This window comes from Myxine glutinosa, unplaced genomic scaffold, assembly GCF_964187855.1.
Source record: "Myxine glutinosa unplaced genomic scaffold, kmMyxGlut1.1 SCAFFOLD_2600, whole genome shotgun sequence".
Classification (NCBI taxonomy): Eukaryota; Metazoa; Chordata; class Myxini; order Myxiniformes; family Myxinidae; genus Myxine; species Myxine glutinosa.
Window position 1 is genome coordinate 17,501 of NW_027618694.1, and position 27,288 is coordinate 44,788.

At 41.8% G+C, this 27,288-nt stretch overlaps 1 protein-coding gene across 1 annotated transcript; it reads left to right on the plus strand.

Annotated features, from left to right (window-relative positions):
• The first annotated feature begins 25,000 nt into the window (after nucleotides 1-25,000).
• On the plus strand, nucleotides 25,001-27,038 carry LOC137415653 (transcription factor LBX2-like). The gene is made up of 2 exons (XM_078769451.1): nucleotides 25,001-26,466; nucleotides 26,649-27,038. The coding sequence occupies exons 1-2, from the start codon at nucleotides 26,461-26,463 to the stop codon at nucleotides 26,895-26,897; spliced, it is 255 nt and encodes an 84-aa protein (XP_078625577.1). The 5' UTR covers nucleotides 25,001-26,460; the 3' UTR covers nucleotides 26,898-27,038.
• Nucleotides 27,039-27,288: the final 250 nt, after the last annotated feature.

Genomic DNA, 27,288 nt, shown 5'->3' on the forward strand with positions numbered 1-27,288 from the left:
TATTGATCAAGTCGTTAATTGAATAATTAAATAATTAATCGATTAATTGATCAATCAATTTAATCAAAAACAGCTTATACAGCCAAATCACTTTTTATTTCTTTTTACTTTTTTTTTATACAGAATCGAGGCTCGTGAAAGAGCTAACATTTATTTCACAAACAAATCAAACAGACAAACAAAATATATAAAAAGAGGGAGCGGAAGACAAGATGGGGAGAGAAGGCGAAGCACACAAACAACATTTGAGAGCAGGGAGATGTGTGGGAGGGAGAGGGCTTGGGGGGAGGAGGCGTGGGAAGGGGGGGGGTGGGAGAAGTATAAAACACAAGGACTCCAAGGACTTCCAGGACAGAAGTTGGTATTTAAAAAAAGTGGATTTGGGGTGAAATTAGTGGGGGTAGAAAAGATCAAGGTTTTGGATGGGGGAAGATAAGAGATGGTGGTGAACAGCTGTTTTAAAGACCTGGAGGGTGGAGTGGGATTGAAGAGAGTGAGGGAGTTTGTTCCAGAGGCGGAAGAAAAGAGGAATGAAGGAGTGAAGGTGAGCAGAGAGTCTTGATTTTGGCAGTTTAACCATAAGAGGGTTGCAGGCAGATCTTGTGCGACCTGTAGGAATATTTGGGGAACAGAGCCCAGAGAGAGCTTGGGGGGGCAAGGCCAGAGAGGAGTCGGTAGAAGACAGAAAGACCACCAACCTGCCTGCGGTGAGTGAGTGAAAGGCCCTTGGAGTTAGCTTCATCGCGGGAGATTCCAATGATTCTGAACGCTTTGGTTTCAACAGCGTGAAGACGAGCTAGGTGTGAGGCAGGAGCACCAGCCCAGAGGGGAGAGCAGTATTCCATTGAGCTGCAGATGAAAGAAAGCCTTGTATGTGGTGAGGAGCTCAGGTGTGCCAAGGAAGGACTTCACACGACGGAGGATGCCCAGTTGGCGACTGGCTTTGGAGGCCAGATTTGAAATGTGGTTTTCCCAGGAAAGGTCATGGCAGATAGTGAGACCCAAAAGCTTGGGTGACAGAACTTATTGGAGAGGATTATTCAGAAAGTGGATGGGAGGGTTGTCCAGTCGGTCTTTTCGGAGAGACATTGTAAGAGTGTGAGATTTGTCAGGATTGAAAGACATGTTCCACTTGTTTGCCCAGTCTGTGATTTTGTCCAGGTCTGCAGAGAGAGAGGAGGCTGCAGACTGCCGATCTGAGAGATGAGGAATGGAGCGACAAAGAGTAGAGTCATCAGCAAAGAGATAGAGAGGATTTTCAAGAGTCAGAGAGATCATTGACTTGCTTGATTGATTGATTGACTTGCTCATTGACTTGTCCAAATATCGGCTTCCTCGCTCAAAAGGTGCTTGAGATAATGCACAGATGAGATAGAAAATAAATAAATGATTATTAATGAAAATAAATAAACAATAATCATAAAATAATTAAATAATTTATCAATTGGCTAATAGAATACCTAAACGACTACCGTTTCATCCAAATCTGTAACTTAAAAACAAATTAATGAATGAAGTCATTAATCGAATAATTAAATAATTAATCGATTAATTGATTAATCAATAAATCAAAATTAGCCTTTACAGCCAAATCACTTGGTCGTTGTCATGTCCAAATATCAGCTTCCTAGCTCAAAAGGTGCCTGAGATATTGCCCAGAAGAGAAAGGAAATGTGTCAGTACTTAATTAATCGATAATAATTATGGTGACATGAGATGTGACATGTGGTGAACATGGTGACATGAGATGTGGTGGGCATTGTGGCATGAGATGTGTTGGGCATGATGAGATGTGGTGGGCATGGACTTGAATGCATGAGATGTGGTGGGCATGGTGACATGAAATGTGTTGGGTATGGACGTGAATGCATGAGATGTGTTGGGCATGGATGTGAATGCATGAGATGTGGTGGGCATGATGACATGAGATGTGGTGGGCATGATGACATGAGATGTGGTGGGCATGGACGTGAATACATGAGATGTGGTGGGCATGTGCATGAGATGTGGTGGGCATGGCCATGAGAGGTGGTGGGCATGGCCATGAGAGGTGGTGGGCATGGCCATGAGATGTGGCGGGCATGGACATGAATGTATGAGATGTAGTGGGCATGGACGTGAATGCATGAGATGTGGTGGTCATGATGACATGAGATGTGGTGGGCATGGACGTGAATGCATGAGATGTGGTGGGCATGGACGTGAATGCATGAGATATGGTGGGCATGGACGTGAATGCATGAGATATGGTGGGCATGGACGTGAATGCATGAGATATGGTGGGCATGGACGTGAATGCATGAGATGTGGTTGGCATGGACGTGAATGCATGAGATGTGGTGGGCATGGTGACATGAGATGTTGTGAGCATGGTGACATGAGATGTGGTGGGCATGGTGACATGAGATGTGGTGGGCATGGATGTCAATGCATAAGATGTGGGGGGGCATGGATGTGAATACATGAGATGTGGTGGGCATGGACGTGAATGCATGAGATGTGGTGGGCATGGATGTGAATGCATGAGATGTGGTGGGCATGGATGTGAATGCATGAGATGTGGTGGGCATCGATGTGAATCCATGAGATGTGGTGGGCATGGATGTGAATGCATGAGATGTGGTGGGCATGGATGTTAATGCATGAGATGTGGTGGGCATGGATGTGAATGCATGAGATGTGGTGGGCATGGACATGAATGCATGAGATGTGGTGGGCATGGATGTGAATGCATGAGATGTGGTGGGAATGGACATTAATGCATGAGATGTGGTGGGCATGGACGTGAATGCATGAGATGTGGTGGGCATGGATGTGAATGCATGAGATGTGGTGGGCATGGATGTGAATGCATGAGATGTGGTGGGCATGGATGTGAATGCATGAGATGTGGTGGTCATGATGACATGAGATGTGGTGGGTATGGACGTGAATGTATGAGATGTGGTGGTCATGATGCCACAAGATGTGGTGGCTGTGCCTGTCTATACGAGGCTTCACACACGTTCGCAGTGCGAGATTTTCACTACAATATGTCGGCCGCACGCACGCACGGTACAGTACACGTACAGTAATTGAGCTATTCACTCAGAATTGAATGAGTGATGGAATCTGACTATCTGAAAATGGACTAAAGGGTCTTAAAAGGTCGGAAAAGAGGCAAAGTGGTCTCAAGTTCTGAAGGATGTGAAGGTTTAAATATCTGAACGTTCCAATTACTACAAGTACAGTTCAGCAGTACTCACATTCAAACAGTACGTAATTAATAGACATACTCACACGAGTCGACCTTCACCGTGGTTTTCAGTTTTATATGCAATATTATATTTATATTGTATGGATAATTATCGTACGTGTGGCAACAATGGTTATCGCATTGTACTTAATATCAACCATTAAACACAGCTGTTTAAAAGTGATTTTCTTGGGCATGTTCCGTTAGTAAGCGGCTTGCTGGTGGTTGTTATTGCTTACCAAGGCAGCCCTTCCGTATCAACGCTTTGCAAGCCGCTTGGCAAGTGGAGCAAGCGATAAAGAGAGGTGCTTGGTGAGCGGAACACCTCCGTACGTTAGCAAAAATGGCCGCCGTAGTCGAATTCCGAATGGTTGGTGGCTCTTTCTTCAATTTTGCTATCACAGAGGATGATATTGAAACGTGCATTTCATACTTTAAATAATTAGGATGAAAAGTAACATTGACATCTACAAACATAAAAAACCACAAGATGATCGAATTAAACTGAAAACCACAGCTGAGACATTTGTTCGAGTTCCACCACTGAGCTCTATAATATGGAGGAACTACCGGCCGATGAGAGTGCGTTTGTTGATGAAGCCGCACGCCCGCCATATTGGGACTCCCTATAGACTGATGAGAGGATGAGAGTGCGTTTGCTAATGACGCCACGCGCCCACCATATTGGGACTCCCGAATGACCGATTAGAGGATGAGAGCGCGCTTGCTAATGACGCCATGCGCCCGCCATATTGGGACTCCCGAATGACTGGTGAGAGGATAAGAGCGCGCTTGCTAATGACGTCATGCGCCCGCCATATTGGGACTCCCGAATGACATACTCCCATTCACGGCGCAGAAGCAAGGCGACGTGTCTCACAAGTCGCTCTCTCACTTTTGTCCTTTTTATCGTTTTATGTTTGTCTTTGTTCGTCCATAATGTTCCTGTCTGCTAATGTAAATGATCGTCCAAGAGTATGTTGGGATATGCACCAGGAAATAACTGCCACCAATGCTCCAGAAGGCTGGGGAGATGAGGTGGAGTGCTGGCGAGGCTGAGGAGGTGGCCTACTCGACCCCCACTCCCGTCTATTTTTTTAGCCGATATGCAATTGATCGACAACAAAATGGACGAAATGCAATGCCGCATAGGTTCTCAACACGATCGAATGGTTTACAATGGTTTTAGCTTCAGTGAGACTTGGTTAAAATCACCGTTCTGGTGCACAGGAGACCCACTGCATCTAAACCTGCTGTGCATCAAATGTGGATGCAAAGTCAATTTCCCAATCTGCCTTTAGGTTGTGAACATTAATGATGTTACGGTATCATTGAAAAGAGAAGGTCATTGTTGTCCAGTACTCTTGCTTGGGGGTTACCTTATAATTAGCATTAATACCTGGGCAGCACAGTTGTGTGGATACAGCACAGACATGATGGGTAAAAAAAATCAAAATCCCTCCATAATATACTGTAATTGGATCAGGTTACTGTTAGTTACTTTTTGATAAAACGAATAAACAGACTTAAGGTCTGGTTTAATTGACATATTAGTGGGAATATTTGAGATGGACCATTTTGGGAGTTGGAGATTAATGAAGTAAGGAAGTTTGGTTCTTTAACCTGAGTCTTGTCAATCACATGGTGTCCCGTTTGAGTCCAAGTAAATGCTAAAAAGACAATATATAATGGCTTACTCCATCACCGAGACAATATAATAACGTCTTTCAAACTTTTTATCGCTCTTCATATCCTTTTTTGCTTTATAGTGCCTTCACAGAACCCTCATTAGCAACTTGGCGGTAATGAATAAAGCAACAGCACCCCTGTAGAGCAGCAGCAGGCAGGGCCCATGGGCTCCCGCATGTCTGATGAACCGTGGCCGTGAGAGTGCTGCAGCCACTGGACAGCACATCAAATCCTAGAACTGACGATTGTAGGAGCAAATACATCATAGAGGAAGTAAGGAGAATGCAACCACAATGCACTTCATCAAATAACAATCCACTTATTCAAATATATAAAGGTCATATTTATTATGTCTATATGTGGGATGCACCCCAGTATCTGCTTGCAGTCTGCAAGCATGATATATATTATTACATGGTATATTATATTACTACCAAGAAAAGGCTGGTGAATGCTCTGGCTTTTCAAGTTACAATGTATGGATGTAAGTTGTGGACAGCGAAAAATAAAGAAAAGAAGAAGATTGACAGTTTTTTAATCTGATGATGGAGATTAATGTAACCAAGACCAAACAAATTCGTTCTTGGAAGAAATTACACCAACATGTACGACACTTTGGCCACAGATGCGACTTTGGCCACATCATGAGTGCAGAAAATGAAAAATCTGGAGAAATCAACCATGCTGGTTATATTATGGTTATACAATCAAGAGGCAGACCTTGCATGCACTGGGTGAAAACAACTTGCCTGGAGGAATCTGCATGCACTCCCTGTATGTCTGGATGCTTGTATGAACTTGCCTGGGCTTGCTGGACTTGCATGCCCTGGATGTATGGGTAAAGGTTGAAATCAAGCTGTCTCTGCCATAGCTGCTCGAGGCAATGCAGGATTGAGATGTTTGGAGAAATCGGATCATGAATTTCACCAAAAGTCCGACTTGACGGAACTCGATAACTAGATATTATATTGGTGTGGCATGCTTGCAGACTGCAAGCAGAAGCTGAGGTGCAACCTACAAGCCAATGTACATAATAAATACACAAGCTTTATAGATTTTATGAAGTGAATTATGATTGAATTCTGTAAACAGCTAAATAAATCAAGTGATCAGAATGAGCTCTTTATTTAACATTGTTCAGGTTGAATAACTGTTAATGTAAAATATCAAAAGTTATAAAATCAAGTTATTGTTTACATTCTGAGTTGCTAGGTAATGCTAAAATACGTATTTATGATTTCAATGTCGAAGACAATTGTGAATGGGTGGAACTGGAACTTTTAAAACGAAGTCGAAGCAAACAATGATTGTGTCCTGTTGCTGTAGCTGTTCCTACGTTGAACGTAGTTAACAACAGAATAAATCTGACTTGTTATTATGTTCAGTTAGAAACTTCAATTAGTAACGATTTGAAATTTGAATTTGAAATTTATTTATTATTTGGCCACAAAAAAAGGAAAACAAAACTCCCAATTTTATTATTAAATATTGTACAATTAATTTACAAATGCAATTAATACTAGAACGGTAGTCGGTAGAGCACATACCTCCGCCAGGCTGAACAGTTTATACTTTGTATCTCACTGATAGGCCGGATCTGGACCGGACCTGAACCAAAATCGAATCGGCTAGTTATTGTCGCCTAACCAACTAATTCACCAAATTTTGTCATAATCTGTCCACAACTTTTTGAAATATCGTGCTGTATATTGTTTTTGGCCTCATCTCTCAGAGGTGAAGAATCACTAAAAAAAAATTCTCATGTCTTCTTTACACTACAGTCCACTTTGGTTGTTGATGGAAGCTTTCCAGCAGTTTAAAAATAAAGCTCATATTCTTCCAAATCTATTGCAGCAACTCATCTAGTGGCAACAGCCATCGTAAGGAATCAGCACCATTACATTGCGGATGAGGATTTGTCAACTGCACAAGCACTGAGACCATCACTGACAACTCGGGTATAACATTTAAAACTAGAACGGCACTCAGTAGAGAGCAAACCTCGGCCTGGTTGGCCATATCACTCAATGGTGAAGAATCGCTTAAAAATTCTACGAGCTGGACCCGGGATCCGGATCTTCACCAAAATTGAATCGATTCTTCCTTGTCACACACACAACCTGTTCAGCACGTTTCGTCCAAATCCATCCATAACTTTTCAAGATATCCTGCTTTGTATCGTTTTTGGCCTTATCTCTCAATGGTGAAGAATCACTTAAAAATTAAATAATTCTCATATCCGAATCCATATTCAGATCTTCACCAAAATTGGGTCACTTCTTCGTTGTCACACACTCAAACTGCCCACCAAGTTTCATCCAAACCCGTCCATTACTTTTTGAGACATCGTGCTATAAATTGTTTTGGCCCTATCTCTAAATGGTGACGAATCCCTTTTTTAAATTATCAGATCCAGAACCGGGTCCGTTTCATTTCCTCTGTTTCATCCGTTTCGTTTCATCCTCAAACCCTCCCCTCCCCCTTTCTACTCCTTAGCACTGCTGAGCTTCTCACCACATACAAAGCTTTCATCTCCAGCTTGATGGACCACTGCTCTCCCCTCTGGACTGGTGCTCCAGCCTCATACTTAGCTCGGCTTTAATCTGTAGGAACCAAGGCTTTCGGCATCATTGGAATCTCCCGAGATGAAGCTGATTGTGAGGGCCTTTCACTTACTCACCGCAGGCAGATTGGTGGTCTTTCTCACTTATACCAACTCCTCTCTGGCCTTGCTCCCCCAGTTCCGTCTGTGCTTTGTCCCCCAAATATTCCTACAGGTCGCACAAGATCTGTCAGCAACCCTCTTCTGGTGAAACTGCCAAAATCAAGACTCTCTTCTCACCTTTACTTTGACGTTTTTTTTCATTTTTTTTTTTCATTTTGACCAGAAAAATCATTCCTTTTTCCCCCCACCTCCTGAACAAACTCACACTCTTTAATCCTACTCCTCCCTCCAGGTCTTCAAACAAACTCTTCACCACCATCTCTTATCTACCGTCATCCAAAATCGTGATCTTTTCTACCCTCATTAATCCACCCCAAATCCCCCCCTTCAAATTCCGTTTTCTTTCCTGAAAGTCCTTGTAATGTCTGATCTCTTGCCCATCTTGTTTATCCTGTGTACCCCACCCCAGCCCTCTCACTTCCACAGATCTCCCAATGTCCCTGTCCCCTCCCTACTGTTCATGTGCTTCCCTCTCTCTCCCCCTCTTGTCCCCCGCTCCCATTATTATATGTTATATGTGTTACCTCTCATACGAGCCTCGACTTAGTATACAAATATATATATATATATATATGTAGTTATTTGGATTATATGTCCTCGTGGGGCATGCTTATATTGTAGCTGTAAACATATACTCGAGTGCATGCCATATGCAGACATAATAAATATGACCTTTATGTATTTGATAGTGGATTGTGCTTGCATTGTGAACACCTCCATAAAACCTATAAGCTCCCGATCAAGATCATGTGACACGACGTCCACCTGCTATTTTTTGTTTCGGGATGTTATCATTTTCGGACAGTTTTCTAAATACAAATTCTGTAATTGTGGCGTCGAGTTCCATATATGTCAAATTTCAGTTATCTTGTCCTATACATTTGTTATATATTATGCTATATATCCTTTATGCTATATATCCGAAACATTTACGCTATGCTATTTATGCTATATATCCTAAACATTTATGTTATATACAGGGTGATTCACATACGACGTACTATTTTGTTTTTGAATAACTCTGTGTTGCGTAAACCGATTTACTTGTAATTTGCAGCACTTATAGACAAATGTTCCCCATTTATTATGTGAAAATTTCATCTAAAAATAGTTGATACAAATTTAGTTATTGGTCTCGATATGGCGACCGTCATTTTTGATGATGGGAAACAGCCTGACCTCTTGCCATGACATGACATGTCGATTAACATGTCGATTAAATTGCTCTTAAACGTTGATAATTATGGAACCGGTCTTAGAGTCAGCTTTAGACTTTTTAGCAGCATAATGTAAAGAAAAAATCAGCAAGAATGGCAAGTTACAACAGTCAGGAGCGTGCAAAAGCTGCAACCGTGCAAAAGCAGTATGAGGCCACAAAAAGCTTAATTGAAGTGAAACGACGTCTTCGAACGGAGTTTGGTCGAAGCTGGGTGCTGCCAAGCAATGTCCAAAGTGTACACGACTCGACCAAGAGACTTGCTGGAACTCAAGCACCGCATCAGGAACGCCTTCTGGGAGATCACTGATGAAATGCGGCAGAAAACCATGCTCGAATACAAGCAGAGACTGTTCCGAGTGATCTAAAATGACGGCCACAATATCGAGACCAATAACTAAATTTGTATCAATTATTTTTTAATGAAATTTTCACATATTAAATGGGGACCATTTGTCTATAAATGCTGCAAATTACAAGTAAATCGGTTCACGCAACACAGAGTTATTCAAAAACAAAATAGTACGTCGTATGTGAATCACCCTGTATTATGTTATATATCCTTTATGCTATATATCCTAAATATTTATGTTATATATTATGCTATATATCCTTTATGCTATATCCGAAACATTTGTGCTCTGTTATTTATGCTATATAATCCTAAACATTTATGTTATACAGCTATATATCCTTTATGCTATATCCTAAACATTTGTGCTATGTTATTTATGCTATATATCCTAAACATTAATGCTATGCTATTTATGCTATATATCCTAAACATTAATGCTATGCTATTTATGCTATATATCCTAAACATTTATGTTAGATATTATGCTATATATCCTTTATGCTATATCCTAAACATTTGTGCTATGTTATTTATGCTATATATCCTAAACATTTATGTTAGATATTATGCTATATATCCTTTATGCTATATCCTAAACATTTGTGCTATGTTATTTATGCTACATATCCTAAACATTTATGCCATGCTATTTATGCTGTATATCCTAAACATTTATGCTGTGCGATTTATGCTATATATCCTAAACATTTATGTTATATATTATGCTATATATCCTTCATGCTATATCCTAAACATTTGTGCTATGTTATTTATGCTATATGATCCTAAACATTTATGTTATATATTATGCTATATATCCTTTATGCTATATCCTAAACATTTGTGCTATGTTATTTATGCTATATATCCTAAACATTAATGCTATGCTATTTATGGTATATATCCTAAACATTAATGCTATTCTATTTATGCTATATATCCTAAACGTTAATGCTATGCTATTTATGCTATATATCCTAAACATTAATGCTATGCTATTTATGCTATATATCCTAAACATTTATGTTATATATTATGCTATATATCCTTCATGCTATATCCTAAACATTTATGCTATGTTATTTATGCTATATATCCTAAACATTTATGTTTATGACATAATGTTTAGGATATATGTTTAGGATATATGTTTATGTTTAGGATATATAGCAAGACCTAAACATTTATGTAAGTGAGTGAGTGGTTAGAGGAGGTGTATAAACATGATATAATGTTATATTTAACAGTGTAGAGAAGGTAATAACATTTACCTATTCAGCACTCGTATTTTTCACCGAGCCCTGTGATCCATGGACATGCACCCTATGGTTGTTCGCATTATTCACTCGACTAACAATGAAATACTATTCTATTGCCAAAATAAGTTTTTTTATATATAAAGATTTCAAGTAACGATGAGGAACTGCATCAAAGATCCTCCAATCTCCATTAACCACTTCTTCGTCGCTATGGCAACATTAATTTGTTAGTAATCTCTGCAAATGTCCAAATAATAAGGTGACTCTACCCAGAGATCCTGGGTGATTAAAAGAGTCCATTTTCCCCATTACATGTTCGTGATAAAGGCAGAGACGGTGGCGTCGTTCTGGCGAAGGGTCCTCACAGTCCCTTTCTCTGTATAAATCTCTTTGGGCGCCATTCCGGTGAGCCTTATTTTCACCCATTGTCGATCTAAATGGCACCCCGATGAAGTGGAATTGCTCGGTATTTGTTGGGTAATTGCTTAGCAAATAATCTGAAGTGGGAGGGGTTTGCAGGGGGGATTTGGGGGCGGGGGAGTGGGGGGATCCCATCAATGGGGCATGACGAGACTCGTCCTGAACTCTCGAACCCGCAATGTTTCCGATTCGCGGCAAAACAACCTAAATTTTTAGTGTTAACCAAGGTCAAAGTTCATGGAAACTTTCTTTCTGGAGTTGAGCAAACTTGTTGTGAGAAGAATGAGAAATAAAGGGGAAAAAATCCTCTCTTGAAGTATGTGGTGGACAGGTTGGGTTTGTGACAACGAGAAATCAATTCGATTTTGGTGAAGATGCGGATAAGACAATTTTTAATGACCCTGCTCTCACGAAGCGAAAAGCGGGTTAAGAGATTGGGCGCGTACGGACGTACGTGGCTGCATTTTGTTAAGAGCATACATCGAAAACCATTCAGCGGAGGAAATTGAAACTTTACCACATACATAACCATTTCGTATAGTGCTCTCACCCTTTTGAGGTCAATATAAGTCAAAAGGTCAACATAGGCCAAAATTTGTAAAATTGTCAATTCTCATCTGATTGACTTGAAGTTTGTACAGGATTTACAATCAGGTCACTGAATCCAACCACAAACTATTTTGAGGTCAACATAGGCCGGACATGTGTGACAAGGAAGAATTGGTTCAATTTTGGTGAAAATTCCGATCCGGAACCGGATCAGAGAATTTCTTTCAGTGATTCTTCACCATTGAGTGATGAGGCTAAAACAGATATATATATATATAATCAGGATATCTCAAAAAATTTGTGGACGGATTCGGACGACATTTGGTGAACATGTTGGACATGTGACAAGAACGACTCAATTTTATTTTGGTGAAGATCCGAATTTGGATCCAGATACGAGAATTTGAAAAATTGATGTGATTGTTCAAAAAGGGCAAAAGACGATATATAACAGAATATTTTAAAAAATTGTGGAGGAATTTTGACTGAACTTGGTGGACGAGTTGGTTAGGCGACAAGAACAAGCCAATTAGGTTTTGGTTCAGGTCCGAATCCAGATCCGGCCTATCAGTGGGATACAATACGTAAACTGTTCAGCCTGGCGGAGGTTTGCGCTTTACCGAGTTCCGTTCTAGTATTATATATTATACGGTACACAAGCATTATTATAGTTTTGATGCCTCGTCGATCATATATCATATACTGCCTCGTCGATCATATACTGTATATATATATATATATATATATGCACGTAATAAGTTTTGTGCGAATCTTCTAAAGCAATGATCAATCGGAATTATTTATTTAACGTGGTGTTTGTAATGCACAAGGAAACGTTCAAATGAATATTTCTCTTTTGGAAGACCCGGGATGTCGACTTTATAAACCGCTCTGGCACTCTATTAACATCACAAACGTGCGCATAATGGGTGTTAATGGCGTGGTGATTCAGTTCCTCATTATGTTTCAAACGGTTCAATGTTTCGATTGTCATGTGACCGATTAATGGGACGGCTCCGCTTAAACGATGACTCATTGGCGTGAGATCCCCGGGTGACTTGAATCATGAGGAAAACCAGTGATCCTTCGTCTTGCTTTGTTGTGAAGATTTGGTAACGAGAGGGTTACGTCATCGGGACCCGAGGAAGACGCACTCCACCAACACTGTATCACAAAAGATTAGCCTTTCGAATCCAGGATTCATAAGATGATGCGATTAGATGTACTGGAGGGAAGGGGCGGGGTTGGAGTGGGAGGGGGCGGGGTTGGAGTGGGAGGGGGCGGGGTTGGAGTGGGAGGGGGCGTGGTTGGTGTGGGAGGGGGCGGGGTTGGAGTGGGAGGGGGCGGGGTTGCGGTGGAGGTTAAAAAGTCCGACTAAAAAGATGATCACAATAGTCCAAGAAACATCAACGTTAAAAAAACAACATTTGATATAGGGTGGCCCAATATGTCTCGGTAATCTCCTGATTTCATGAGGCCATGCACACATTCAAGGCACCCAGTGCCAGAGGCAGCACAGCAACCCCAAAACATCACTGAACCTCCTCCATGTTTGACTGTAGGGAAGGTGGTCTTTTCTCTGAAGGCTTAATTTTTTGTCCTGTAAACAGAGATGATGTGCTTTAGCAAAAAGCTCTAATTTGGTCTCATCTGTCCACATGACATTCTCCCAGAAGGATTTTGGCCTGTTCAGGTGTGTTTTGGCAAACTCCAGTCAGACTTTCTCAGCAGTTGGGTCCTCTTGGGTCTCCTACCATAGAACCCTCTTTCATTGAGTTGGCGATGGATGGTGCGAGTTGAAACTGTCGTACCTTGTGTCTGAAGGTCAGCTTGAATCTGTTTGGCAGTTGATTGAGGTTCCTTCTTCACCATTCGAACAATCCTTCGCTGCAATCTTCGATCAAGTTTTCTCTTGCGGCCACGTCCAGGGAGGTTGGCTCCAGTGCCATGGGCGTTAAACCTCCCGATAATATTGCGTACGGTGGACACATGAACATCTAGGTCTCTGGAGATGGAGTTGTAGCCTTGAGATTGTCCGTGCTTGGCTACAATCTTGTGTCTGACCTCCTCAGACAATTCTCTGGTTTTCTTTCTTTTCTCCAAGCTCATTGCGGTACACACAGTGACACAAAACAGCAGAATGACTCCTTTTCTCTATTCAAACTGGTTGAATGAGTGATTTTATGTTGCAGGCACCTGCATCTCACCACAGGTGAGTTCAATTCCAAAGTAAAGGAGAATCACCTGCTTGAAATCTAATTAATTCTGACAACATCTAAAAGGTGCCAATAATAGTCTGTGCCATTTTAGGATTTCTGTGTGGAATAAGCTAAGATTTAGTAATTTTTTCTGCTTTTTTTGTTTTGTTCCACTGCAAACCAAAGAAATACATATGTGGATTCGAAGCGATTTTTTTTTTCATCAATTTTCTGGAAGAAATGGTGCTTTATTTGAATAAAGTACAAGGGTGCCAATTCTTTTGGCCACGACTGTATATATATATACATATATGTACAGATCGAACCCCATAACTTGATGAAGCAGCAAGGCACAACCTGTTAGCACCATGTGTCGCCTGCCACGTGAGCACATTGCCTCTGCCCTGCTGAATACCATTCATGAGGTTTGCAGCCAGGAATATTAAATTTAACCAAAAAAAAGCACACTGACCCTATGACCTGAACTGCTTTAGCATCAATGCTCTGTATAGTATTGTGCATGAAATAATTAAATTAATATATTTTTCCTGGATACAAAAAGGAAGTAGAGTGTGGTGTATAGATACGAGTATGTGTGTGTGTGTATATCTCTATATATATATATACAGACTTGGCATTTAATATGGATTTTTTTTTTTTCTTGACTTGGGTTTACTTTCTTAACTCAGTATATCAATGTGGTGGGTTTCTTTTACACTTTGGTGATTTATTTGTTGAAAGAACCATGTCACTGATTGTCTGTCGCAACAAGAAGTCACCAGCAGGATTATATCACAGGTGGCGTGGCAAAATGTACGGACAGGTGCATTTGATGATTGGCTTCACAGTCGGGTATACAAGGGTTGTTGCGTTCTGTATTAGTGGAAAACAACTGCTGCACGTCTCCAAAAGTTATTGCCGCTTCCTCTGGAGATGGTCCGTCAACTCGACAATGCTGTTTGTCATGGAGTGGTGGCTTTAAGAAATTACGGCATGAAACAGCGTGCTATTGCTCGGCAGTATGGCATCACTCAAGGTCAGGTGTCAAAGATCCTGAAACGAAATGCTCAGAGGGGTGTCCCTACTCCAATACCGAGGCCAGGACGTCCCCGCAGAACCACAAGGAGGGATGATCGCCAGCTGCACCGGTTAGTCCGCAATGGCCGTACCAAGTCAGCTAATCGGCTTAGGGCTGAGTGGCAGCAACTGACAAATGTGCCTGTATCCAGAAGGCTAGTCAACCAACGACTGGTTCAAGCAGGCTATCGTGCCAGGCATCCCCTGAGAAAGCCACGCCTGACCAGAAAACACCACCAGCGCCAATTGCAGTGGGCCAGAGAGCACAGTCAATGGCAGCCAGGACACTGGAATCACGTGATCTTCAGTGACGAGTCTAGATTTCTGGTCTATCGTCAAGATAGCCACGTCCGAGTGCACAGACAAGTGCATGAAGCATACAACAAAGATTGTATAGTGCCAAGAGTCCAAGCTGGAGGTGGTGGGGTGACCGTTTGGGCTGCTTTTCATGCAGGGGGCAAAACTGACCTGGTTGTTCTGAATGGAAACCTGAACCAGTTCAAGTACAGGGCCATTCTGGAAGAAACATTGCTTCCATTTGCTGGTGCAGCCTTTCGAGGAAACTTTGTCTTCCAAGATGACAATGCACGGCCTCATCGTGCTCGCATGATCCAACACTTTCCTGCTGACCGTGGTGTAGAGCATATGGAGTGGCCTGCCATGTCCCCGGATATGAATCCGATGGAGAACTTGTGGGCATATATATGGTGGCGGCCATCTTTGATTTTGACGTGGCGACCCAATTTACAATAGCGTTCTTCCTTATGCTGAGATACACCAACACACCAAATTAGAAGTTGGTACTTCGCTTATTTTTCAAGATATTCATCACACAAGGTTCAGACATACATGGCGGCGGCCATCTTGGATTTTGACGTGGCGACCCAATTTTAAACAGCATTCTTCCTTGTGCCTAGATACAGCCACACACCAGATTAGAAGTTGGGTCTTCGCTTATTTTTGGAGATATTTCGCTCACAAGGTTCAGACATATATATGGTGGTGGCCATCTTGTATTTTGACGTGGCGACCCAATTTTCAATAGCGTTCTTCCTTATGCCGAGATACACCCACACACCAAATTAGAAGTTGGTACTTCGCTTATTTTTCAAGATATTTCGCGCACAATGTTCAGACATATATATGGTGGCGGCCATCTTGGATTTTGACGTGGCGACCCAATTTTCAATAGCATTCTTCCTTATGCCGAGATACACCCACACACCAAATTAGAAGTTGGTACTTCGCTTATTTTTCAAGATATTCATCTCACAAGGTTCAGACATACATGGCGGCGGCCATCTTGGATTTTGACGTGGCGACCCAATTTTCAATAGCGTTCTTCCTTATGCCTAGCTACACCCACGCACCAGATTAGAAGTTGGTACTTCGCTTATTTTTCAAGATATTCATCTCACAAGGTTCAGACATACATGGCATCAGACATACATGGCGGCGGCCATCTTGGATTTTGAAGTGGGTTGCACCCACACACCAAATTCGAATGCGGTCCTTCACTTACGCACGCACGCACGCACGGATGGACACACGGACGGAGGGGAAAACCATAGTCCCCCTTTCGCTCCGCTGTGCGACGGGGGACAATAAAGCGGGGCTAGTACAATAAAGCAGGGCTAGTATGTACTTGTCCTGAAGAATACATCACACCCAACATGTCTGCAATTCGTTGGTACATAGTACATACTAGCTTTATGTACTTGTCCTAGTTAGAAAAACTAGGACAAGTACATAAAAACTAACTAGGACAACTACATACTAGCCCCGCTTTATTGTACTAGCCCCGCTTCAAGTACATACCAGCTCGCTTTATTTTACCCAACATGTTGGGTAAAATAAAGCGGGGCTAGTATGCCAACATTTTATTTTTGCCAACATTCGGCTCGTATGCCAACATTCGGCTAGTATGCCAACATGTAACATTAGGCTAGTTGTTTTTGCCAACATTAGGCTGGTATGCCAACATTGGGCTAGTATGCCAACTAGCCAACATTAGGCTAGTATGCCAACATTAGGCTAGTATGCCAACTAGCATGAGGCTGGTATTCCAACAACATTTTATTTTTGCCAACATTAGGCTAATATGCCATCATTAGGCTAGTATGCCAACAACTTTATTTTTACCCAACATGGGTAAAAAGAAAGCGGGGGCTAGTATGTACTTGTCCTGAAGAACACATCACACCCAACATGTCTGCAATTGGTTGGTACATAGTACATACTAGCTTTATTAACGGGGCCTTTCCTATGCGCCTGGCATTTTTCTAGCGGGGCTAGTACAATAAAGCTAGTTTTTTCTAGCGGGGCTCGTACAATTTTTCTAGCGGGGCTAGTACAATAAAAATAAAAGCGGGGCTGGTACAATAAAGCGGGGGCTAGTATGTACTTGTCCTGAAGAATACATCACACCCAACATGTCTGCAATTGCTTGGTACATAGTACATACTAGCTTTATTGACGGGGCCTTTTCTATGCCCCTGGCATTTTTCCAAGAATTGTTGTGTAGATCACGCTCAATAAATTTCAAACTGATCAGACTAAGCATTGTACTTGTCAATATTATGACGTCATAATAAAGGTACAAATGACGTCATCGTTAACAACACTTATACCCAATGTGGAGGTCTTTACAATGAGCCACGTTTCAATTTTTTCCATGGAGCGGTTTTGGAGAAATAGAGGTGCAACGTTTTTCGGTTTTCCCAAGATGGCGAACTGTACCAGGTGATCTATGACGTCATAATTATCATTAAAATAAATTATACAGGAGGAGGTGCCCCTATGGTGAAAATTTCGTGTTCATCGGATCAACAGTTGCAGAGAAACAAAATTCATACTGATCGGATCAATCGTTGTACTTATCGAATTATGACGTCTCAATGAAGGCACTGATGACATCATTAACATATCTTATTTTCCATGGGGAGGACTTGACAATGCGCCATGTTTAAATTTTTTCCATTGATCGGCATCGATATAGATGTGCAACATTTTTTTCCCCAAAGTGGTGTCCGTACCACGTGACTTATGTCATAATTATGAATAAGAAATTCTACAGGAGGACGCCTTCGTATGGTGAAAATTTGTGTCAATCGAACCAACGGTTGCTGAGGAAGTGAACTTTAAAAATGCAGACACGCACGTTCGTACGCCACACGTACACACCCGAATCGCCTAACTCTGCTTTTCGCTTCTCTAGCGCAGGGTAATAAATAACAATATTAACAACAATTGTCAGTAATAAAAAGAATAACGTGATACCGCCTGGCCACTCCCGAAGATATATTTCAAACTATTTTATGTGACGAGGGGGACTGCTGGTCCATTGTACCAGGATACTAATTAATAGAGGTATGTAATTAATACACAGAAAGTATTACACAACCAACACACACACCCACACACCCACACACCCACACACGGGCGTCGACAGGAGGGAGGGTCGGGGGGAGGGGTTCGCTGCCTCGGGGCCTGAGGTCTGTTAAGGGGCCCGTGCTTCTCCTGTAATTGTTTTAAACATTACAGTGAAACCCCTCATCAGCTCATCCTCTCATCAAAACCACTCCTCTTCCCAATCCCCCCTGCCCAATCCTCCCCACTTCCCTCTCCTCCCCCCTACCCAATGCTCCTCACCCCTACCCAATCCTCCTACCCCCCTTCCCAATCCTCCCCCCCATTCCTAACCCCCTTTCCCAATCCTCCCCCTTCCAAATCCTCCTCCCCCCATTCCCAATCCTCCCCCCATTCTCAATCCCCACATTCTCAATCTCCCTCCCATTCCTACCCCATTCCCAATACTCTCCCCTTCGCAATCCTCCCCCATTCCCAATCCTCCTCCCATTCCCAATCCTCCCTCCCCCCTTCCCATTCCTCCCTCCCCCCTTCAAAATCCTCACCCCCCTTCCCAATCCTCCCTTCCCCCTTCCCATTCCTCCCTCCCCCCTTCCCATTCCTCCCTCCCCCGTTTCCCAATCCTCCCTCTGCCCCCTTCCAAATTCCCCCTCCTCCTCTTCCAAATCCTCCCTCCCCCCTTCCAAATCCTCCCTCCCCCCTTCCAAATCCTCCCTCTCCTCTTCCAAATCCTCCCTCCCCCCTTCCAAATCCTCCCTCCCCTCCCCAATCCCTCCTCCCTCCCCCTTCCCAATCCTCCCTCCCCCCTTCCAAATCCTTCCTCCACCCCTTCCAAATCCTCCCTCCCCCCTTCCAAATCCTCCCTCCTCCCCTTCCAAGTCCTCCCTCCCCCCTTCCAAATCCTCCCTCCCGCCCCTTCCAAATCCTCCCCCCCCCCCTTCCAAATCCTTCCTCCCCTCCCCAATCCTTCCTCCTCCCCTTCCCAATCCTCCCTCCCCCCCCCTTACAAATCCTCCCTCCTCCCCTTCCAAATCCTCCCTCCTCCCCTTCCAAATCCGCCCCCGCCTTCCCAATCCTCCCTCCCTCCTCCCTTCCCAATCCTCCCTGAGTTGTTAGGGTTAGGGTTCGGATTAAAAAATTCTCTCAAAAAAAAAAACAAATCTTCAGTTTAATTTGACCTGACACCGTGAGCCACTTTGCGAGCTCTCCACCAGCTGATTGGTAATGGAAGACATTCCCAGGACTTGGGCTAGACCGAGGAGCCGTTTCTGGTTCTGATTTGCTGCTTGTGTAACGAACAAAGAACAAAGTTTATTTTGGTAATACTGTCACCTGTGGTCCTGTCGAGTGAAACATCAGGAAACACGTGTTTTTAATTGATTCATCACGTGACAATGCTTTATTTGAGATGGAGCATGCCCTTTGGGCTGTTTATCAGATTGTGGACCACTATCGGTGGGGTGTGGGTCCCCAGATTTTGGGGGGCGGGGGGAGCCCGTGTTATCTGGGGTCCCTAGATATTGGTGTGGGGGGGCTGTGTTATGTGGGAGCTCCAAGATGGGGGGCCGTGTTATCTGGGGTTCCGAGATATTTGGGGGCCGTGTTATCTGGGGTGCCGATAAATTGGGGGGCCGTGTTATCTGGGGTCCCTATATATTGGGGGGCCGTGTTATCTGGGGTCCCGAGATATTTGGGGGCCGTGTTATCTGGGGCCGGGTGTACGATGTTAAACCGGGTGTCCAAGTGGCAGCATTAGCTGATGGATGTTAAAAATCCCCACAATGACCTTCATAAAGAAGCCCATGCCCTGTGAACAAATACCAAACTTACCTGACCAATTGTACAGGGGCACTGCATCAGCATCACAGTAATGCTTCAAACATGTTGTAATCAGCGAGCTTGATTCATAATTTAACCTTAGCCCATTATATGTACGTGGGTCGTTGTATATTCGCTAATAATAACAAATTAAACTTTACTACACAAAGTACTAATCTACCATATAAAACACGTCAGTTTGTGTGTTTGTCTGTCCCCATCATAAAGACGATTTAAATCAGGTATTAAAGGCCAATCTTTTAACACGAATGTGTGTTCACTACGATATATTTTTGAGAATAAAACAAACTCGAAAAACATTTTCCATAAAAGCGTTTTTATGTATTTTCTATTGAAAAATGTAGATGGTGGCTTGCCAACCGAGCCTCAAGGGCGGTGTACAGAATTGCTAAAAAAAACAAAAATTCAAGGGAAAGGGAGGTGAAAATTGCTGCACGTGATATGCAACTTGTTCACAGTAAAACAAGTGTTGATTTATATCCATAGGATGTCCAATAAATAAAGAAGATTATAAGCATAACTGACACTAGGCCGAGGCTTTGGACTTTGGCACGATCACGAGGCTGCACCTTCGAATACATTTTTCCAACCAATCATATTTGACGGGCTTTTTACCGGTACATGTTGAAATAAAACTGTTGGCATTTTCTAGGTTATTGTATCTGGTTCCATTAGCTTTTGAAGAATCCACATACGGTACTATTACCTGCAACACAATGTGTGGGATTTGAACCTTTGACCCAATATCGTGTGTTAACATGCTCAGGTGGGAACAGCAAACAAGGTAACAACGATCAATTTGTAATGTTCAAGAAGGAAATCAGGCATTATTGTTGATATTTTAAGAAGGAAAAGCTCCTTGATATTTTTAAGCCATGCTCGGATTGATGCTGTAGAAACCAAAGCTTTCAGAATCATTGGAATCTCCCGCGATGAAGCTGAATCTGAGGGCCTTTCACTCTCTCACCACAGGCAGGTTGGTGGTCTTTCTCTCTTCTACAGACTCCTCTCCAGCCTAGCTCGCCAAGCTCTGTCTGTGCTCTGTCCCCCAAATATTCCTTCAGGTCACACAAGATCTGCCAGCAACCCTCTTCTGGTGTAACTGCCAAAATCCAGACTCTCCACTCACCTTCACTCTTTCATTCCTCTTTTCTCCCAAATCTGGAACAATCTCCCACACTCTCTTCAATCCCACTCCTCCCTCCAGGTATGTAAAACAACTGTTCACCACCATCTCTTATCTTCCCCCTTCCAAAACCTTGATCTTTTCTACCCCCATCAATACACCCCAAATCCACCTCTTTCAATCGCTGACCTCATTCTTGAAATTGCTAGTCGTGTCAATTTGTTTTATACCATGTACAGTGTACACCTTCCCCCTCAAACCCCTCCCCCAAACCCTCTTCCTTCCATAGATCTCCCGATGTCCCTGTTCTCTACTGTTGTGCTTGTGTGCTTCCCCCTCTCTCCCCCTCCCTTTATTGTTTCATGTGTCCGTTTATGTTTTTTGTGTTTAATGTGCTAATGTGTATTTAATGTGCTAGCTCTTACACGAGCCTCGATCTTGTATACAAAAAAAAAGGAATTCATGCATTACTGTTGATATTTTAAGAAGGAAATCATGCATTATTGTTGATATTTTATGAAGGAAATCGTGCATTATTGTTGATATTTTATGAAGGAAATCATGCATTATTGTTGATATTTTATGAAGGAAATCATGCATTATTGTTGATATTTTATGAAGGAAATCATGCATTATTGTTGATATTTTATGAAGGAAATCATGCATTATTGTTGATATTTTATGAAGGAAACATTACATTATTGTTGATATTTTATGAAGGAAACACTACATTATTGTTGATATTTTAAGAAGGAAACAATACATTATTGTTGATATTTTATGAAGGAAACACTACATTATTGTTGATATTTTATGAAGGAAATCATGCATTATTGTTGATATTTTATGAAGGAAATCATGCATTATTGTTGATATTTTATGAAGGAAACAATACATTATTGTTGATATTTTATGAAGGAAATCATGCATTATTGTTGATATTTTATGAAGGAAATAATACATTATTGTTGATATTTTATGAAGGAAACAATACATTATTGTTGATATTTTATGAAGGAAACATTACATTATTGTTGATATTTTAAGAAGTAAACAATACATTATTATTGATATTTTATGAAGGAAACAATACATTATTGTTGTTATTTTAAAAAGGAAACATTACATTATTGTTGTTATTTTAAGAAGGAAATCATGCATTATTGTTGATATTTTAAGAAGTAAACAATACATTATTGTTGATATTTTATGAAAGAAATCATGCATTATTGTTGTTATTTTAAGAAGGAAACAATACATTGTTGTTGATGTTTTATGAAGGAAGCAATACATTATTGTTGATATTTCATGAAGGAAACAATGCATTATTGTTGATATTTTATGAAGGAAATCATGCATTGTTGTTGATATTTTAAGAAGGATACAATCCGGTGTGTTGCAGACAGCAGCTTACTATGACATTTGCTGCATGCCCATCAAAATAAAAACCGAGTTATACAGGTTAACAATGTTAGAATGACAACAATCCAGAGTGAATTACATCTGTTAACCTCCTTAAATGACCCCATTGATAAAAAGTAAGACTCAATTGGAAGAGCTACGACATGTATAATGGATTAAAAAATAAATAATTAATAAAAATGGGATTTAAATAAGGTATCTAGAGCATCAAATGATGCGAATGATAAAACAAAGAAGTTCTAAAACCTCGTTCTCGTTTTTTAAAACTTTTTTTTTTACCCTTTTGTAGAATTTTAGACTTAAAAGTACGTGCCCTGTTGATAGCACTTTCAAAGGGATAATAAAAGCTCTTCTCTTCAGTAAACACCTGAGGTTATCATAATGTTTGTTTGCGAGAACAAGAGAAAATTATCTACAAATTATCGTCAGATCACAGCGCTTTATCTGTAAGGTGACTCAGATGTGACATGGACCTAGAGGGTCGTAAGAACCTTTGGATTGCGGCCGCGTGTCAAGGCAGAACACGGCCGGCTCGACGCCCATTAACGCCCATTGGGGGGGTCCGAGGTGGGGGGGGGGGGGCGGCGGTGCTTTGTTGCTGCCCGGGCGCGGTTACGGCCGAGAAGCTCTGCCAGCAGGGGCCGGCGCCGCGCATCGGGACAGGCGGGCAGCAGGGCAATGGTCGAAGGTGGTAGGTGGAAAAAAGGGGAGAATCGGGAGGAAAGGATAAGGAAGGGGGGATGGGGGCACTTTCCGCGGCCACACCACAGAGTTTGGTCCAGGAAGAGAGGCGCGATCCTAAAAGCGAGTTCCTGTCATTCGCACATCACTAGCATATCCTTGGGGAAGGAGGATTCGTCGGGCATCCTTAGAAAATAAAAACACCGATAAAACATTAGCAAGTCCGGCACCTGAGAGAGTATGTATACAAAAACAAAACACACTAAGGGTTTCCCATGCACATTTATTGTTCCAAACGAATACGATGAAATAGTTCGATTGTTTTGAAATAATTTGGTTGAAATTGTACGAATGTGGAAAAGCAAGAGTCGTTCAATTCGCGCAACTTTGGTCCTCCGCCCACAGACTTGTTCAACACAAATCAATATAATCGACGCTTATTTTGTTTTGCCTTTAAGTTTTTCGCATTACCTAATGACGAAACTTTCGTAAAGTTACAAATCTTGGACAATATTATTGTGAAAACACGTTTGATATTTATTTCTTTATTTGTGTTCAAAGTCAAGGCTCATAGAAGAGCGAGAACACTGAACGGATTAGGACACAGCATAACGAGAAGGACAGATATATATATATATATATATATAGGGAGAGAGAGAGATAGAAAGAGAAAAGACAAACAGCAGGAGGAAGGGACAAGATAGAGGGAGACAGGGAAATAAGTGATATGGGAGGAATGAATGAAGAGTCGGGGACGACACAACTTTCATGGTGTTTTCAAATACCGTACTATTATTTTAATTTATTAAATAATGTTTATCAATTAATTAAATCATATGCTTTTAATTAATTAAATAATGTGTGTATTAATTTATTAAATAATATGCTTATTAGTTCATTAAATAATATGCCCATAATTCATTAAATGTGTGCTCATTAATTAATTAAATAATATGTGCTTATTCATTTTTAAAGTAATATTATCCTATTTAATTCATCATATAATATGTTTATTAATTCATTAAATAATATGCCCTTTAATTTATTAAATAATATATTCTTCTCAATTAATTAAATAATATGTTTATTAGTTCATTCAATAATATGCCCTTTAATTCATTAAATAATATATGCTTATTAATTAATTTAATAATGTGTGCTTATTAATTCATTAAATAATATGTGCTTATTAAGTCATTAAATAATTGGCTTTTTAATTCATTCAATATTTTTTGCTTATTGATTCATTAAGAAATATCTTTTAATTTATTAAATGTTTATTAATTCAATAAATATGCTTATTAATTCATTATGAAATATGCCTTTTCATTCATTAAATGTTTATTATTAATTCAATAAATAATATGCTTATTAATTCATTAAATGTTTGTTAATTCAATAAATAATATGCTTATTAATTCATTAAATAATATGCCTATTAATTCATTAAATGTTTATTAATTCAATAAATAATATGTCTATTTTATTCATTAAATAATATACCTTTGCACAAGTAACCGTTGATCCTCGCTAACGAAACGTATTTGTTGAACTATCCATGAATCTTTGAGTTTTTACTAATTTTCTCGCATCGTCCGATGGGAATTAAACATGAACGCACCAACCACGTCCAATTTTCGTAACAATTTGATACAAGTCTGTAATTCCCAAATTTGATACAATTTTATTTTTTTCGTCAAAATCACGAGATTTATTTTTCGATCGAGGCTTCGCTGACCGTCCGTGCACGAGGAGAGTGTGTGGACAGTGATCGGAGCGAGGAGGAGGTCTTGGGGAAAGGTGCGGGGGAGGGAGCACCGAAGGAGGATCAAACGAACCGCGTTCCCACCAGGCCATTAACCTTCCCGATTATGCTGCCATTCCTACATTTACCGCTTCATTTGGGGCCATTTATGTTGGCAGTGAATGAACACGTCCGCGCAGAATGGCGTCGGCGACATGAGAAGCTGGTGATGAAATGTCAGCTTTAGAGAATGACTGTTGCATGTGAGAGGAGCGATACATATTCAAATGAGCGCTATTTGTTCAAGAAACAATAGAATGTCGCGCCGGCTATCCATCCTGATTAATAATTAGTATATTCGTTTATTTCCATTTCCCCCATCACCCCAGATCCCCCCAAACATTACGCAATTAAATAATCAACGAAGTTTTAAGAAAACTTTGCTTCCTTGAGCGCAAGTCGAGGGAGGAATTAAATGCGCAAAAGGCGATAAAACATCGTCAAAAGATGCGTTTTCACCGATCCCTTCAAAAATCGGCAACGTAATAGTTGTACGAATTTTAATTGCGTGTCCGTACACGTCGCGTGCATGGTTTTGTCCGCCCAGGTCCGAACGGGGCAGAACGCGCCTTTTCGCCGCCGTTCCCAGCACCCGGCGGCGCCGCGCTCCATGCCAGCTGCCGACCCCCGCCGCCTGCTCAGACATGCTGGCGCCGCGTACGCATGAGGCCGGTCGGAAATCGTTGACTTTGGCCGATTAGCAGTAAGTCGATTAGCAGTGATCGACGAATTCCCTTTGATGTGGCGGCGTGAGTGGGCGCAGTTAACGGTACGGAGTATAAACGGGACGGCGCGGGTGGGCCGGACGCAAAGCGCGTACACACGCCTCCCTGTCGCCCACTCCGGCCGATCTCCTCGGATTCTTCTACACGCGACATGAAGCTCTTCTCATCCGTGGAATGGCTGGCGCGCAGCAGCCGTGAAGAGCAATCGCTGCGATCCCCCGACACGCAGTCGGTAGTGGATCGCAAGGTGGATCCGCACGCGGCTTCCCGGAGCGACGCCGAGGACTTATCCCCTGGTGAGCAGAACTCTCTTGCATTGAATCGTAGACCCGGTTGGCTTGTTCGATGTATCGGGATTTCATAACTCAAGCCGTCGAGCTATAATATCGTTTTGTGTCGTCGAAAGAAGTGTTGTTGAACATTTACTGAACTTTTTCACCTGTTCAAATGTCACTTTAATTGCTCTTGAAAACTTGTATAGTTTACCGGACGACTGATGTACACGTGTCTGTGTGTGTGTTTGGACTTTGGACAGCGTATCCCGTAGCTCCCAGTCCGACGGGAGAATGGTCTGGATATGAGAGTGAAACGGCAGAAGGATCGCGGGTGCCGGTCGCAGAGCGCGTTCCCGGTCCCGTTGGGAGCGCGCGCCGCATCCGCATCGCGTTCAGTCCGTCGCAGCTCGGGCGTCTCGAGCGGCGCTTTCGAAAGCAGCGTTACCTGACCGTGGCCGAGAGGCAGGACCTGGCGAGGCAGCTTGGCCTTACCGACATGCAGGTACGACGATGAAACATCTCACTCTGTAGTTATGAAAGCGACCGATTTATTTATTTAAGCTGGTGGTAGTGTAGCGCAAGCATGACGTGCCAAATGGCCTCCTCCAGGAGCGTTGCATTTTCTCGTTAATCTTTCTTAAAATACATTGTGGACCTTTAATGTCTCTCACTTGCTCACCGCAGGTCAAAACCTGGTTCCAGAACCGACGCATGAAGCTCAAGCGGGAGGTCCAGGAGGGCAGATCCGACGTTTCGAACCTCCAGCCCTTGGTCCCAGGACATCCGATCGTGTCCATGTCGCACGGTCTCCCCGTTGGCCATGCCTTGCCGGAGCTCACCCCATCGCCCATTACTTGGATGTCTTGGTTCCAGCTCGGTCTCGTACCGTGGGAAATGCTTCCCACCCACGGTCTTGGCGTACAGGACTTTTGAAGAAATATATTTTTAAAAAAGACCATAATTCACGACGAGATTAACTTTATGCTTTTAACATTTCTACATTTTAATGAAAATGCAGTGTATTTATTTATTATTTTTTTGAAGTGCGGATTATTCTATTTATATAATAAAAACTTGAACTTTGTTTGTTTGTTTTCTTCAAAAGTGTAGTTTTATTCCAGCATAAACTTTGCTATGTTAAATGGTAAAATACCAAGTTGATTCGTTAAATTTATCAAACGTCTATATATATATATATATATTCAAAGGCAAAAGTTATTGTGACACACAAACAACAAACAGAATCAGTGTTAAACTTTTACTGCCATGAATGAAATGTTATTACATGGTAAGACAAATGTTTCAAGGTGTGGTAACGATCAAC